The sequence below is a fragment of the Camelus bactrianus genome, chromosome 20 (assembly GCF_048773025.1).
Source record: "Camelus bactrianus isolate YW-2024 breed Bactrian camel chromosome 20, ASM4877302v1, whole genome shotgun sequence".
Taxonomy (NCBI): Eukaryota; Metazoa; Chordata; class Mammalia; order Artiodactyla; family Camelidae; genus Camelus; species Camelus bactrianus.
Genome location: NC_133558.1, coordinates 20,075,170 through 20,091,175, shown reverse-complemented (window position 1 = coordinate 20,091,175; position 16,006 = coordinate 20,075,170). Strand labels below are relative to the sequence as shown.

The 16,006-nt window shown below is 53.2% G+C and overlaps 1 protein-coding gene and 1 non-coding gene across 2 annotated transcripts; both read right to left on the bottom strand.

Annotated features, from left to right (window-relative positions):
- Nucleotides 1-991: 991 nt before the first annotated feature.
- PRRC2A (proline rich coiled-coil 2A) lies at nucleotides 992-15,990 on the bottom strand. Its single transcript, XM_074348361.1, has 31 exons — nucleotides 15,765-15,990; nucleotides 13,781-13,955; nucleotides 13,107-13,284; nucleotides 12,646-12,745; nucleotides 12,477-12,549; nucleotides 11,996-12,139; nucleotides 11,683-11,834; nucleotides 11,410-11,489; nucleotides 11,126-11,268; nucleotides 10,730-10,820; nucleotides 10,400-10,616; nucleotides 9,517-9,991; nucleotides 8,868-9,058; nucleotides 8,346-8,643; nucleotides 7,773-7,983; nucleotides 5,712-7,574; nucleotides 5,053-5,324; nucleotides 4,720-4,850; nucleotides 4,350-4,479; nucleotides 4,162-4,247; nucleotides 3,736-3,969; nucleotides 3,466-3,606; nucleotides 3,274-3,345; nucleotides 2,992-3,156; nucleotides 2,722-2,804; nucleotides 2,330-2,540; nucleotides 2,140-2,235; nucleotides 1,800-2,012; nucleotides 1,593-1,687; nucleotides 1,424-1,514; nucleotides 992-1,314 (listed from the first exon to the last, which is right to left on the bottom strand). Exons 2-31 carry the CDS (start codon nucleotides 13,890-13,892, stop codon nucleotides 1,177-1,179), a joined length of 6,486 nt encoding a protein of 2,161 aa, XP_074204462.1. The 5' UTR covers nucleotides 13,893-13,955; nucleotides 15,765-15,990; the 3' UTR covers nucleotides 992-1,176.
- On the bottom strand, nucleotides 13,467-13,597 carry LOC123618704 (small nucleolar RNA SNORA38). Its single transcript, XR_006727159.1, has one exon. It is a non-coding gene; the product is annotated as a small nucleolar RNA SNORA38 (small nucleolar RNA).
- Nucleotides 15,991-16,006: the final 16 nt, after the last annotated feature.

Sequence of the window (16,006 nt, the reverse complement as noted above, 5' to 3'; positions counted from 1 at the left end):
TCTTTTGTCTCTGAATTGTCTTCATTAGGTAGTCTAATTCCCTTATGTCTTCTATGAACTTGTTTTTTTAAATTAATTCCTAGGAACCCAGCTATATTGGGCAGCATTTAACATTTCACCATGAGCATATATATGCAGTATTGTTTGACTGTGCAGCACGAGAAAACGTACAAGCCTGTTTCAATGTTGGCCACTTCCAAGGAACGCTTTTGTGCAAAAGCCTTTTGCATGTAAACAAACATACTGTGGGCGCATTTTATAATAGGGCTCTCAAGCTATCTAGTAAACCATTTTCCAAGCAGCTGCAGACCTAAAGTCTTACCTTGATGCATGCAGTAGTACCAGTGTAACTGAACCAAGTCTGACTGTGATGGAACTGGTCTACCTTCAGTCTTTGACAGCTATAAAGGCACTTCCTGTTTGTAGACAGGACTGAAGTGACATGTGGCTGCAAATTCTTTGCTACTCCTTTTAAGACGCAGTTGCCGTCCCCTCCCCCTTTTAGCCAGCTTAATGCTGGACAAACAGAATGTAGAAGAGGCAACCTAAGGCCAGGTCATGAGCTTTGCAGCTTTTGCCCAGACCTCTTGGAACACTGGCTCATGGACATAAAAGGCCTGGTGACTCTATCTTGCTAGAGAACTTATACAGAGACATTGGTTGACAATCCAATGGATTCTACCTTCCAGACGGCCCACCACAGCCCCGGACGTGTGAGTAAAGCCCTATAGGATAGCCCAGCTACAAACTGGTTACCAAGCAACCTCACAGGCACAAGAAACAGATTTGCCCAGGGAAGCCCAGATGTAATTCCTGGCCCACACAACTTTAAGATACAATAAAACAGTTTAAGTGTTGAGGTAGTTTGTTACAAGAGATCACTGAAGTAATAGCAATTCCCTGAATGAAACCACTCTACAGATCACCTGGCATCAGACTATATGACAAGAGATTGCAAACAGCCAACCCATCCCCAAAATCATTTTGGAAATACTTTTTTTAATCCTTTTATTCTTCTTTTTTTAACAAACGGCCCCAGGGATAGGGGACCAGGGGAGGGGGAAGGAGGGGAAGCAAGGCCCCAGCCCTACAACCCTTCTCCACCCACCCCTTTTCCCCCTTATATATTTATAATCTATATACAAGCCCCGGGGATAGGGGGCAAGGGGAAATCCCTCAGCGGGGTGGGGGCAACCCAGGCTCCTTGTCCCCTCGGGACCCAGGCTCCTCTGCCCTTCGGGACGGCCCCTCTCGAGGTGGCCCTGTCCGCTCCCAAGGCTTTGGCATCCAGCGCAGGGTATCAGATGGGGACGCCTGGGGGACAGGTACATGTGCAAGAGTTATGTCAAAGGGAGGTCAGGGATGGAAGAACAGGAACTCAGGTGCTAACTCCTGTAAATTCAGACAGGAGTTTCTCCCTCACCTGCTGGTAAAGGTCGATGCGCTGGGTGCGGAAAACTCCACTGTAGGTGGAAGGCGGGGCCTTGAGACGGCAACTGAGGCCAGAGAAAGACCTACAGGAGGAAAAGTATTTGAAGTGACCAAAGAAGTCCTAGGGGACAGGCAGTCTGCATTCCATTCCCTTCTCTTGCCTTCCAGCTGGGGGAGTACGTGACGACCCAGGTCCCCCAAGGTTGCTGTTCAATTTTCGATAATCCTGGAACGGCTTTAGTTCCACTGGGTGCAGCTGAAGGAAAAAAAATTCATGAGAATCCTGCCTTTCAACCCTTTAATCTTGATACTGAATTCCTACCCCTAAACTCTCAGGGTTCCCTAGCACCTCAGTTCCTGTACCTTACCTCTGCTCGCCCCAAGCTAGGGCCGAAGGGCCTGGCAGGTGAAGGCAGCACCCCAGTAGCAGGAGCAGGTGGGGGCCGCACAGCCAGACTAGGGGGCTGCAGAGCAGGGCCCACAGGTAACAGAGAGAGGGGAGGTGGGGCGGGAGGTGGCGCTGGTGGCAGGGAGCCAAAGTTCACCACAGGCAGCTGTGAGTCCACCATGGGTAGAAGCATCTGTAATGAGAAACATGGGAGTGTGTGTGGGGAACAGAGAGGAATGTCAGAATACCAGGAATAGCGTCCAAACAAGTTAACAAAAAAAGAAGCTCGAAAGAGAACAGAATGAGAACATAAGCGGTACCTGCTGGGCAGGGGCCCCTGAGGGGAGGAAGCCACTTTGGCCACTAGGTTGCAGAGTAGAATAAAAATCTGAGGGGGATGGCAGATCCTGACGCACCTGTTGGGGAACAGGGAGAAATACGTCAACTCCCCAAAAAGCATTCTTCCCCTCACCCCTAACTCCCCAAGCCCAGCACCCACCCACCTCTTACCTGAAGCAAGGGAGGGTCTGGCAGAGGGCTAGGGCAGAAAGCTGGAGAGTAGAGGAAGGAAGGTGGAGGGTAAAGAACTCCTCCAGCCGGCAATTTCCCCAGCTCTGTTGCTTGCAGTGCTGAGAAATCCAGAAACTGGCCCTTGACGGCCACCCCAGAGAGCAGAGCAGAGGGTGGAGCTGAGCCTGGGGGGAGGTACAGGGGCTGTGATCTGAAAAGAAATTGGAGCAAGGATGAGGAGAGGTGTCAGGAAGCCAGGGTCATTTACTCCGTTAGCCTTAACCATGTGGTAAGTTCACTAGCCTCTGGGTACTCTAGAAATACCTTACTCTTTCTTCTCCCCTAAAACACGGCTCCATTTCCTTCTGAAGTCCACAGAAATCTAGTCTTACCTGTAAGGGTGCAGCGAGGGTGTCCCAGGGCGGAAGCCTCCACTGTTGGGATGTAACTGAGAGTCTATGGCTCCCCCTGAGACCTGAAGAAGAGTAAGGCTGGAATAGTTCCAATTTCTCTGGTCAAGAAAAGCTCACCCACCCCCCACCCACTATAGCAAAAGCAAGGAGAAAAATGAAATGACAAGAAGGTATAAACTACAAATTGGAAAGGTTTGATTTTAGAAGACAGTAGGCAGAAAGGGTCATGGGATAGGAAATAGGACCTACCTGAGAACTGGGAGGCCCAGGGCTGCCATAGAAGACCTCAGGGTACAAGCGTTGGCCTGAGGAGCTGGGCTCTGGGCCATGCCCAGAACCCATGTTCTTGGATTGTGGCTCAGCTGAGGCAGAAGCACTGGGGAGCAGCTCCCAGTCCTGGGAAATAGGAATGGCCTGGGAAGGAGAAGCTTTATCAAGAGGGCTATCTGGGCATCCTGGATGCCCTGGTGACTCCCAGACACCTTATCCAGAAGTCTAAAGCCTTTCCATCAATCTCACTCTCCCACTTACCTCAGTGACTGATGCAGTTAGCTCCTTCTCTGCTTTTAAACTATCTCCTACCACTAGACGCAAGTCCGAGTCCTGTGATCACAAGGCAAGGGAGATTATCCCATGTATCAGACGTGTGTCCTCCACTTCCCACTTCTAACCCTTCCCTTCTCTCCAGCCAACCCAAGTCACCCAGATTCACCCCATTCAGACCTTGTCACTGGTACCAAACTGGACTGGGGGACCAGGTCGATGGGCTGGGCGGAGGGAGCCAGGCTCTGGGCCTCGGTCTGTACGCTGCAATCGTTCTGTGCCAATGGGCCCAGGGGGCAGAGGCTGCTCCCGGGGCAACTCCTGTATTGGGCAACACAATGAAGGGTTGGGAAGGGAAGGCCAAATCAGCACACATAGGCAGAGGAAAGGGCAAAGGTAAGGTCAAAGCCAGAGTCCCAAAAACCTTCTTACCCTTTCGTGGTGATTTACCTTTCTGTCCCCATCATGGGGCGCAGGTGGTCGTCTCCTAGGAGGTTCAGAGGGTTCAGAGCCAGGTGGACCCTCACCAGGAACAGCATTCAGAGGTGAGGGGCCTCCAGGCCGCTTGGGGGGTCCCTCTGCTGTCCCCTTGAGTCCTCCATCAGGGGAACTTCGCTGGCTGCAGGGACCTGATGACACCTGAGAATCCCCACTCAGGTCCACCCCACTGTCAGACTGACTCATCTGAGAGGAGTGGAAAAGGACTTAAGTCAGAGTAGAAAGCACCCCAATATACCTGACTGATGTACACACACAAACTAAAGAAAGGAGACAACTGCATGACCAAACAGCCCCAGACTCATTCCAAAACGTGGGGAATTAAGACCAGTGCTCAATAAAATTCCAACTCAGACACTCCCTCCCACCCTCACTTACCTCTGTGCCAGCCACATCCTCAAAAGGACTCAGGGGTTCCATCCAAGGCTCTACAGAGCCAGGCTGGAAACTCTTTCGGCTAGTGGCTGGGAACAGCACCAACAGAACAGAAGTGAGAAAACAGTTCTGTAGCTCACCTCTCTCTAAGCTCTCTAACACAGGCCTTCCTTCTACTCAGCTTAACTCACCAGTATGTAAACGGTTCCAGATTTGAGGGGTCAGGGCCTCTGTTCCTGCATCTCGGGACTCTCCCTGAGGGCCTGGGCCCTCGGATTTGGGGCCCAAGAATCCAGAGGTATGAGAAGATGGCAAAGATTCCTAAAGGTTAGAAAAGTCAGAAGCAAAACATGAATGAGGGCATTACGAAACGTAAGCAGCTGAGACAAGAGTGCCCCACGTGTGGGGCAAAGAAACATGGGAGACAAGCAGTGACTAATACTGAGGCTTCAGGGTGAGAACACAATGACACTAATAGGACAGAGACTAGAAAAAAAGAAAACATGAGTAAAAACGTTTAAGTGAGAGCAGCTAAGCACAACCTCAAGCCCCACCCCTCACCTCCTGTAGCAGCTCTGGTTTTCTGGGAGGTCGCTCTCGCCGTTTGGGGGGGAAGGGATTGACCCCGGCAGAGTCCCGGGGAGTCCCGCCCACCCCCCTCACCACTGGCCCTGGCTCCTCCAAGTGGGGGTCTGGAGAAAAGGGGAAATCTGTTAGCATCTGCCTTGCTCCATCACTGACCCGAGCACTTCCTCCTTACTCCACCTCCCAATCCTTCTACCCTCAGTGCAGACATCTGGCATCAAGGCCCCCCAGGCCACAGAATCTTGCCCCTTCAGCATCTGATCTTCTGTGGGGATGGAGACACGCACACCCTTAGTCCCTCCAGCTTACCTGAATCGATGCCGTTGTTGTTGGCCCTCTGAGGATCATACCGGGTTGGGGGCCGAGGGGAGGGGCCTTGAGGGGTTTGGGGAGCTCCAGGCTTGGGCCTTGGGTGGCTCCCTGGTGCAGCTGCACTTCCTTGGCGGCTGCTGAGCTGCGCCAGGGCCTGTTGGATGCCAGCAGGGTTGCTGTGGATAACTTGGTCCAGGCGGAAGACAGCAGAACTGCTCGGGGGCGGGGGAGGCAGAGGAAGCCCTGGGGGACGCTCCTCCGGAGGACGGCTGAAGAGAACAGAGCATCAGCTCCAGTTGTCACAAAATTGTTATGTTTTCCCTAGAAATCGAACTCTACTTCATCTTCGACCTGTCCTCTGCTAAAATCCAGGTGTTTCTGAGCACTTTTAAGCAATTATACACATACATATCTATGATGGGGAGCAAGGATTATGGGTGTTCCCAACTTATCAATTGCTTTCCAGCTGCCTTCCCTCAACACAAATACCCCAGTGCCTAACAGCTTAGCCTGTGCCCTCAGATCTCAAACTCCACAGCCCCCAACTTCACACCTTTCCCTCAGGTTTCCTCCGCACCTCCACCCTGATTTTTCAATCTTCCCCATCCTGTTTTTAACTCTACAATTAAACTTTGTAACAGCCTGTTCCTACCCACCTTCGGTTCTTGGGAGAGGGCCAGCTCCTCTTGTCCCCTCGCCCTGGGCCGGTCCTCCCTCCAGGACCCCCACCTCCTCCTCCACTGCTGCCGCCACCACTGCCAGCCTTGCTGCTTGGGCCTGGGCGCCGGTTCTGCCTTTCCATGCCGGGCCGCTGACTTGAGAAGCTCCGCTTGCTCAAATCCTTGGCTCTCTGGCTCAGATCTCCACGGGACATGGCTGAAATGCCTGGTCCACCTCCAACGCCCCCAGGAGTCCCCATAGCTTTGGGGGTTAGCAGTGCTGGTGGGGGAGCCTCCTTGTCTCCCCGGCGCTCACTAGCAAAGTCGCTGCTCTCTGACGCTGTCTCCCATTCCTCATTGGCTTGGTCTGAGTTCTGGTTTGACAGATCAGGAGACTTGGCAGCTGCCCTGCGAGGAGGTGGAGGCACTGCTACTGTTGTGAGGGCCTCCTCCGGTCCAGGGGAGGAAGCTGGAAGGGTTAAGGAAGAGGGCTTGCCCTCAGTCCCTCTGGCAGCATTCTCCCGTTCCTGTTTCAGCCTCCGGAAACGAGGTGGTTTGTCCTGCTGCTGAGCCCTCCCATGTCGCCTCCTCCTGGGCCGCTCCCCATCTTCCACACCCATACCAACATTGCTGCCTCCACTGCTGCCTCCTCGGGCCATAGGGGACAAAGGTCCTGGAATCAGCTTCTCTTTCAAAGGCTCCTTATTTGGTGGCAAAGGACCTGTTGGAGGCTTCTTAGGAGCCAGGGACTTGGTTGGAGGACTCCAGCCTGGGCAAATGGGGGGAGGGGGCCGCCCTCCCCCTCGACCCCGGCGGGATGGCACTCCTCTGGGAGTGAAGACACGCCCACCCCGGGCAGTTGAAAAGCGGGCTGGGGCTGGTGAAGGAGGTGCTTCTGATGATGGGGGAGCAAGAGGAACCTGGGTGAGAACTCCTTCCTTGGGTGTGGGGGCCTCCTTGTCTGATGGGGCCAGATCACTCTCATGGGTCTCACTGCCTGTTTCTGAGCCCCGCTGACGGCGCCGCTTGGGGATCTCTTCATACTCTGAACCCTCACTTCGTGTCTCGCTGGCAGTGCGGCCTCGGGGAGCAGGGGGATGATTCGGTCCCCCGGCCCCACCTCCACGCCCATCGTCTCCACGGAACTCTCGGTAACTGCGGAACTCTCGGCTTCGGGCTCCCCGCCCCCGCCCCCCATAAGTCCCCCGAAAACCCCTCCCTCTGGCAAAATATTCCCCACGGCCCCGCCCCCTGCAAGAGTTAGGACCCACTCTTTCATAGGAATAGTCCCTCCGAAGCCTTGGGGCAGGGGAAAGATTCCCACTTGGTGGGGTCTCCTTGGGGCCCCCTATCTTCCCCTTTGCCATCTTCAGTGGGTCTGGCTTTGGAACTTTAGGGGTTTCATCCCCCTGTTCAAGGGGCTTAGGGGGCAGCTCTTCAACTTTCGTAGGTGGTGGGGGTTTCTTTATAGGCCCGGCCCGGCGGGGAGGGGCCCCAGGCTCCTCCGGAGGGATTCCACGACGACTGCTGCCCGGGCGAGGTCCCCAGCGGGTCTCAGTGCGGCTTTCTCTGCGAGGTGGCAGGGGGCCTTGGCCTCCAACTCCGCGGGCAGGCTTCCGGCCAGCTTCTGGCCCTGTTAGCTGTGGAGTCTCCTCCTTGGGGGTTTCCTTCTTGGGTGGTGGAGCTTGTATCTTGGCCGCCTCATCACTGCCTGGGGGCCAGGGGAGTGGACGGGGCCCTGGGGGAGCTGTCTCCTCCAGAGGGAAGCGAGGGATTGGGGGCCCAGGGGCTCCATTCTCAGGAAAGCCTGGATAACTGGCCAGATAGGGTGGTGGGGGAGGTACTGGAGGGGTCTCGCTCCTGAAGAGGGAGACAGAAAAGAACGGAAATATCTCAAGACGAGGAAAACAGACTAGGTAGGGAAAGAGAATACTTTATTATGACCCAGACACTCCTTTCATGTTTATCCCTATCACCTCACCAATAATCCAAAGTACCTTTTCTCCTACCCCAGATCTTTTCACTATGAAACTCACCCATTTCTCTCCCCAGACTCACCTCATCCCCTTGTCGTCCTCATCAGCAGCCTGGCGCAGTGGTGAGGTAAGTGGGCGGGGGTCAGCAGGGGTGGTGGTGAAGACATCTCCTACCCAGGCCAACTTTGGATCCACTGGTGGGGTGCCCCGGTCCCGTAAGAGTGGGGGTGCGTGGCGTTCAAATGGCTCTGAGCTTGAGCCCCCACTGTCTGAACGCTCCCGGGGAACTAGGCCTGAGGAAACAAAACAGTATGAGAAAAACCCTTTTTTCATGTTACAGGCCCTTCAGCACAAAGTATCACCCAGTCTAATCCTCCATGTCTGTCCAATCAATGTCAGCACCTCCATCTCCTGGACCTTGTCTGCTCTCCTGAAACAGAGTTGTCCACTAAGCTTCTCTATAAATGAAATCAATCAATAACCCCCACATTAATCCTGGATAAAGAACTACTCTTTCATTCTTGCAACAAGAAGTTATCTCAGCAATGCTAAGCTTCCTCTTAACTAGTAGCTTTTCTTCTCCATAGCAAGATGCTGATCCCAACTCCCAGGACTAAGAGGTTCCCTGTCCCCTACCCCTCCTATGGCCCCTTACCAGAGGGGTGCACACCAGGAGGGTAGAAGTCCAGAGGGGGCCGGCCTTGGAGGAGCCGGGGGTCCACATAAGGAGGAATCATCATCCATCGGGGATCAAAGTTCATTGGGGGCATGGGTGGGGGCCGGCCCAGAGCACCTGGGTACAGGGCCTTGGGAGGGGGTGGTGGAGCCTGTGGAGCCGGCACAGCCCCCAAAGTCACAGGCTGTGGTGGTGATGGGGGCACAGGGGCAGGTGGAGCGGAGCCCTGTTGATGCTGCTGCCACTGCTGCTGTTGTTGCTGCTTCAAGAGCTGCTCCTGGGGAAGGAAAAAAGGAGATGAGAGAGGCATTAAAGGCCCCAGACAGAAAAAGGAGCAAGATAAAGGCAATACATAAATGTTACAAATACACGGGCTAGATGGAAACTAGGGTGACATAATGGAGACAGAACTGGTAGAGGGACCCAGAAAGTAACTTATGGATAGAATGAATGTTGAAACCAAGGAAAGCAGCAGTCCTTAAGAAAGTAATTCAGCTTCACCTGCTGCTGCCGCTGGAAACGAGGAGGCAATGACTTCTGATATTTGGGGTAGCCTGAGCTTTGGCTGGGGGGCTGCCGGGTGGGACCAACCCCATCACCCTTGGGTTCCACCTTTGGGACCGGAGGTGTGGCAGGAGAAGGAACCTCTTCTGACAGTTCAGGACCCTCTTTTGAGGGCAGCTGAGGTTCCACTGCATTGAAGAAAAGACAACAATCAGAGTAGCCTAGTCTACCAACAGATACTCCATCAACACCCCCATAATTTCAGCTCTCACCTCTAGCTCCCCCTCTAAAGGTTAAGACTTTCCCATTTAAAACCCATGAAAACACTTCATGGTATTTCAAGAGCCAACAGTGGTGGCATTAACTTCCCATGAAATCACCAAAATAAGACACTTTCTTCAGTCTTGCTCCATGCTAGGCCTATGGAAAGTGGTTTTAGATCACTACTTACTCAGGGATTCAGGTACCAAAATCTTTCCCCTTTAGATGTCCACACAAGCACAAGGACCCCTTTTACCCCTACCACAGACAGCCCAATAAACCAAAATAGCTGCCTTCTATTTCGTTTACTCCCATCCTTACCACCTGCACCCTCGACCCCAAGCAGAGATCTGGCACCTGGTAGTACCTATCACCATCTCCATACCTGGGCTGGCTTCGAAGCTGCCACTGCTGGTGCTACTGGTACTGCCACCACCACTCACCAGAGTGGGAGCTGGAGCCACACCTGGAGTGGGGGTGGACTGGGCAGGAGCCATCTGTGCCGGCTCTTCTGGTTCTTTTTCAGGCGATGGGACTGGTGCAGTTGGAGGAACTGGAGGTGCGGGCAGTTCCTTGGGGGCTGCAGGTGGTGGAGCAGGGACAGGAGGGGCAGCAGGTGGTGCAGCAGGCTCTGCTTTGAGCCGCTTGTCAGGTGCCCCAAACTTCTCATCGAGTCGCTTGAGCTTCTCAGCACAGGCTGCCCTGCGCTCCTCCTGCATGCGCCGCTCCTCCTCCTCTCGCCGTCGCCGGGCCCGCTCCACAGCCAGGGAGATTTCAGAGGAAGACTGCTTTCGCCGCTGTCGCCATGCCTCATCCTCGTCTTCGGGTGCTGGGGGCTTGCAGGGAGGGCCCCCACGATCCTGTCAGTGGGCAGACCCAGCAGGGCCAGAGGTGTCAGTCATTATGTTTCTTACAATCTCTTTCAGACTCACCAACTGTTTCTAGCTGTAGGTGCAAAGACCAGGCCTTGGGGCCGATGACCTCTCTGGGTAGTAACAAACTCATCATCCTAGTCTTGTTTCCTCTTTCAAAGACCCCAAAACCCAGGTCTCCCCGTTTTTCCTAACTAGCAACCAATTTCTCTGTTAACCCAGACTTGCTTGTCACCAACAATGTTCAACCTTTTCAGAGATGCTCCACAGCTCTACACTTCCTGCAGCCCATTTCTGGCCTTCCCTCCCGCTTCCTCTATTCCTACTGCTTCAATTACTCAGCTGAAACTAATCTCCCACAACTAACCCTCTCAACCCCTCATTGTAGACACTCACTGGGTAGTCCCCAGGGGGGCCCCAATTCCCGGCGGGGCCCCGGTGAGGTGGGGGTGGGGGAGGCTTTGGGGCAGGAGGCCCCGGCTCTGTCTCTGGAGGCCGAGAGGTCTCTGCCCAGGCCGTCTTAGGAGGGGGCGGTTCGCTGCCAGGGGAGTTGCCCTTTTTGCCATCTGCTTCAGGGGGCCGTTCCTCACCAGCAGCTGACTGGGACTCCTTGCTGTGAGCAAACCAACAATGGAATTAAAATCAGCTGAAACCCAGAGCCTTTAAGAGTATATTACTGTGAGAGAAACTGAGCTCCCCTCCTCTCCCCAGAGGGCCCTAACTCACTGGCCCTCAGCTCCCTCCTCATCGGAGTCTCGCCCATCTTCCTCATCGCTGAACTTGAGCTTCTCAGTGTAGTCAACCTCCTCGTGGGCCCCTGAAGAGAAAAGTGATGACTGGAACCCAAGCATTCTGCTCTCTAGTCTGCTATCCACTGGAACACAGGAAGGGATCTGGAACTACACGACAAGATGCACTACCAATGCCAACTGCCCTCCCGATGGATGTCTAGATCCACCATGGCTCCTGTCACTCACTCCTCTCAGCTCTCTACCAGGACTTGGCTTTCCTCCATGTATCTCCCTACCTTTCAATGTCTTTTATCACACCTGACCCCATTTTATTTCCTCACCAGATTTTGCCTTTTAAAACTAAAATACTTAGTCCTTAATATCCACTCACCTGCCCAACCATCATCATTCTCCTGGTCCAACTGGTCAAACTCTTTGAGGTTATCTTCTTTAAGAATGGAAGGCCGACCCACAGGCTCTACAAGGCGCATTGGTGGTCCTGAGCCTCGGGGGCCTGCCACACGGGGAAAACGGCTGTGTATGAAAAGGCAAATAGGAGAAGAGAATAAAACAGTTTTATAGACACACGTAAGACCAAGCCTCCTCGCTAGAAAACCATCTTCCCCAAAAGGCTTCCCCTCTCCCCAACCACAAACCCAGAACTGGATTACTCACCTGGGCCCATCAGGAGTGGGGTATCGATAAGGCCCCTGGGGTCCATACGGTGGAGGAAACGGGAGATATGGGGGATACATCTGCAAAAAGGCCCAACAGTAGCTGCTCAGAGACAGTCAAATAGCCAACCAGCTCCCTAAACCTATCATCCTCCCCCGACCCTCACTCTATGTCACAGGCTCCTGTTTTCCAGCTGCCCTCTCCACAAACTAAGTCCTAACCCTTAACTCTCCAGCTTCCAGTCCAACCAATCCAAAACACATCCAAACTCACGAAGGGCGGCATCATTCCGCGGTAGGGAGGGAACTGGGGTGGGCCTGAAGGCTGCAGCCCAGCCCGGGGATCATGGCCATGATGAAGTTTGGAGTCCGGGCCCTCCAGCTCATCAGGGCCACGCCCACCTCCGTCCCTCCAAGTAGTAGAATCTGTATTTTGAAAAAGGCAGAGTGTGAATGTAGCTGAAAATGATGGGGAGAAAGATAAATAAGCCAGTACTTAGTTCTGAGATGGAATAAGGTTATGTCCTGCCCAAGAGGGTAACTTAATCACTCCTTCCCTCCCTCCCTGCCTCACAACAGCCACTCACTTTGGGGGCGGAGGTTTAGTCCGGGCCCAGACGACTGTTCGGCAGACTCCCTTTCCTTGGCAGCCTTGTCCTGGTCGCCAGCCGCCTGCAGGGTCGGAAATTCCTCTCGAGAGAATCGTGACAGTAGGCTTGATGCCCTTCCACCTGTTGCGGTTGAGGTTCAAGAATAGGAGACAAAAATACATTTACTGAGAATGCACCATCAAAGTTGAAGGTCCTGATGGGTACCAGATCCAGTTCCACCTCCAAACTCACCCACTATGTATTAGGTACTCATTCCCCAAGAAACAAAGTCAGTTCTAGGACACTCTCCTCACACTTGTGTAACACTGAGACAAACTTGCTCAAATGCCCTATAAAACTGAATATGCAGTCCAAAATTTAGTCAAAGAGGAATGAGAACACTTCGCTGAAGGTATAGTGCAAGGCTCCTACCTAAAAGGGTGCCTGGAGAGAGCTCCCCAAACAGCCCTTCACTCACCATCTCCATGTGCTCCATGGGTGACGCTGGCTTGTGCCCAGGACTTTACCCCGCTTGGAACCGAAGGAGTGTTCTGGGGAAGCAGTGAAATAATAAATGGCAATGTGGGTGAGGAGATACAAGCCATTCTTGCCCCCCAACCCTTAAGTAACATCCATTTCTTCAATACCTCGGGGGTTGCTGGGGGTCGTTTCGGTTGGTTGGAGGCAGGCGTCTGTGAAGCCGGCAGTGGCTGCGATTCCAGCGGCTGAGCGGTTGAGGCATCGGAACTAAGGAATGGTAGAATAAGGTTATTCAGAGCCTAAGATGGTTGTGGCTCTCCTGCTTATCCAGCTGGTCGAGGACAGGAACTGAACCCAAGCCTCTTAGATACTGGCTACAAATACTAGAACAAAATGCCATAATCTTGTCTTACTGCATAGGCTGAACTGTTTCTTCCAACTTTCTATCCATCTGACAGAAAGCTAAAAGGTACTATTCCCTACTCATTTAACAGGACTGCTGCAGTAGGCAGGAGAAAATCTTCTCTGTCTCTGACTCTTAAGTGGCAGGGCTAGACCAAGCGCCAACTCTTCCTGAAGTTCAAAGTTAAAATACTCGTAACTCTGGGTCCCCCAAGCCTCTGTCTACCTCTTGGGGTCGGACTGCTCCTGTTTGCTTGCCCATCCTGTTCCGTCTTTCGGCACTAGTGAGACGTTGGGGTCATTGCCTTTGTTCTCGGCTTTCAGGCTTGGAAGGTTGGCTGGGGGTGGCATACGCCGTGCAATGGCAACTTTCCCGAGACTCTGCAAGCCATGGCGAGGGGCAACTGGAGAAAAGGTGGAGGATGAAAAATGCCTCAGAGATCTGACAGCATCCTACCCTAGGCTCCATTTAGACACGCATCCTCAGTCTCATTACCCAACTTCTCTTAGAAATCTTCCCTCCCTTTGCCCTAGGCAAACTCCGAAATCCTATCAGGAAGACTGAAATGTTTTACATTCAATACTTCTTTGTGGGATGGTTGATCTTGAGCCTGCAAGGTGCAAGCTGGCCCCAGATTTCTCCAAATCCACATTTCTTTGCCTCCAATTCTTACATGTCCAAAGATAGGAAACCACAGACACGCCTTTGTAGGAGGGTACTAGTGTTTACCCAAAGTGCAACATGCCCTATGGGACCCAAGACAAAACTGGAAAGTCTCTAGTGTTCCTCTTTTTTTTTGATGTATGTACTACAGCTGTTTCCCTTTGGAGAGCTCTAAAACACATGACCCATTCATGCCCAGCCTCCAATAATTAAGCACATCATTGCAGGACCCTCACCAGTGGGTTTCTGGATCTCTAAGGACTTGCCCTTATACGTATCAAACAGGTTGAGCGAGGAATACTTCTTTCCATCCTTCCCCTTGGCAGTCGGCCCCGAGCGATCGGACATTGCGCTGGAAGCTCATTGAGTACGTTGGGTCCTGCAGGCACCTCCCCCAAAACGTGCCGGAGCCTGTGGGCCAGACACCAAGTGTTTCAGTCTCTGTTTCATTTACAGATTCCAACAGAAAAGCCTAGATGCTCCCTTCCATTCTCAATAGGGGCCCAGATATGTGGCTCTCTCATGTCTTTTCCTCCCATCTAATCAAACACCCCAGTCTCTTTAAGCAATCATTATCTACTTAACTCCCAACAGAGCCCAAATGCCATGTTCCCTCTTTTCCCCAGACATCTCTTGCCATGAAAATGCGAATAAAAATTCAGTATCTTCTTGTGTAAACACCCTCCCTTTTGTGCCAGTCTATAAAGGGCAGCAGCCTCTTCACTAACCCCACAAGTAATAACCTCTTCTCCCTCCACCAAAATCATTTCAGAGACCTACAATAAAAAAAAGAGCAAGTCTAAGCCCCAGAGAAAACCAGAAAGAGGAATACAGCTCTATCATGTAAGGTACAAATATCTAGATCCCCTACTTATTAGACACTAGCTTCCTAACTGTGCCCCGGGTTCTATTCTCAGCAGCCTCACTCCCATCTGGGAAGATTTGCAGGAAGGTATGCCAGGAGTTTAAGGATTTTATGAGCCTGCTCAGCCAGACTTGGGGCTGGTGCCAGAGAATTCCTCATAGAACAATTGGGGCTCTACATACTCCCAAGTTATAGAACCAAGTATTTGGGATAACCTATCTTTTCCTACATTTGCCCCTACCCTGCCTCCTGGAAGAATTTTTTTTTCATTAGATGAAACACTGGCAGGCTCTGGTTCACCTTCTGGAGATGTGAGCGAAACAAAAAACACAGACACCCTGCAAGCTTGGGGCCAAGGCCAGAACCAATTTCATTTTCCTTCCCAGTAAAAAGGCCTATCAGCAGTCATTTCTTTCCCTAATGCCCCTTGCTCCTTAAGCAGGCCAAATGCTCCATCCTCAGTTCCTGAGCGACCAGGCATTCATTTATAGAAAATAATGTAAAGGAAAAAGATGGAGGTTGGTGGGATATCCAGACAGGACCAGGATGAAAGCTGAAATCAAGAACTTTAAGACAGGTTAGATGAGGGGATGGGGGTCTCTTTGCAGGTATTTAAGGTCAGTCTCTGAAGGAAAAGGAGACAGAAGAATTGTGGAGTGAACAGACTAAGACTAATAAAAGAGAGTTAATATGAAGGCAGGTGGAAAATAATACACGTAAGCAGGAGTTATAGGAAAAGGATGTAGATCACAGTAAGGGGGGGCAGTGTCAACAGGCCCAGAAAAAAAGGGGGGGTGGGATAGAAAAGACAGAGAGAATAGGAAAAATGAAAAAAAGCAGAGGGGAGACCGAGGAACGCAAAAAGCACAGATGCAGGATAAAAACAGGGTTTCAGAGTGGGAGTGACTCGAAGCGAAGTGGGGCGTCAAGGGGATACCCTAGCGCTGAGTGATGGGAGGGGGTCCACTATGGAGGAAAGAAGATTCTGGGAGAGCACAGTCAGGCGCGGCCCACCCCAGAGTGGCCGCAGAGAAGGGGGCCCACAAATAGGGGTGAGAAACCAGGAGCGCAGTGGAGAATGGGGAGTTGCGGCCCAGGAGTGAAGGTCGCTCCAGGAAGCCAGGAAGGCGGGAAGGTAAGGACAGGCTGTGGACTCAGAGGAGGGCTGGAGGTGCGGGTCCCCGGGTGGGAGTATCGGAGGGGGAGGGGCAGGCAGGGCCCGGCAGCAGGAGGACAAAATGGCGGCGGCTAATGGCAGCTTCTCCTCCCCCCAGCCCGCCGCCGCCGCCACCGCCGCTGCCACCACCGCTCCCGCGCCGGAAAAGGGCGTTAGCATTCGGCTTGCCCAGACTCACCTGGCCGGGTGCGCGGGGGTCCGGGACCGGGGCCTAGGGACTCCCCGGAGTAGGATGGCGGTGGGGCGGGGGCGGATGGCGGCGGATGGCGCCGGGTTCGGCTCCTCCCGTCTCCCTCGCTCACTCCGCGGCTGGGCTCCGACTAACGGCCCATCCGGGCAACCGCCGCCCCCGGGAGCGCCCCCCCACTCCCGCCTCCCTCCGCGCCTAGACACGCCCCTTGATTTGCATAAAGGGCGGGG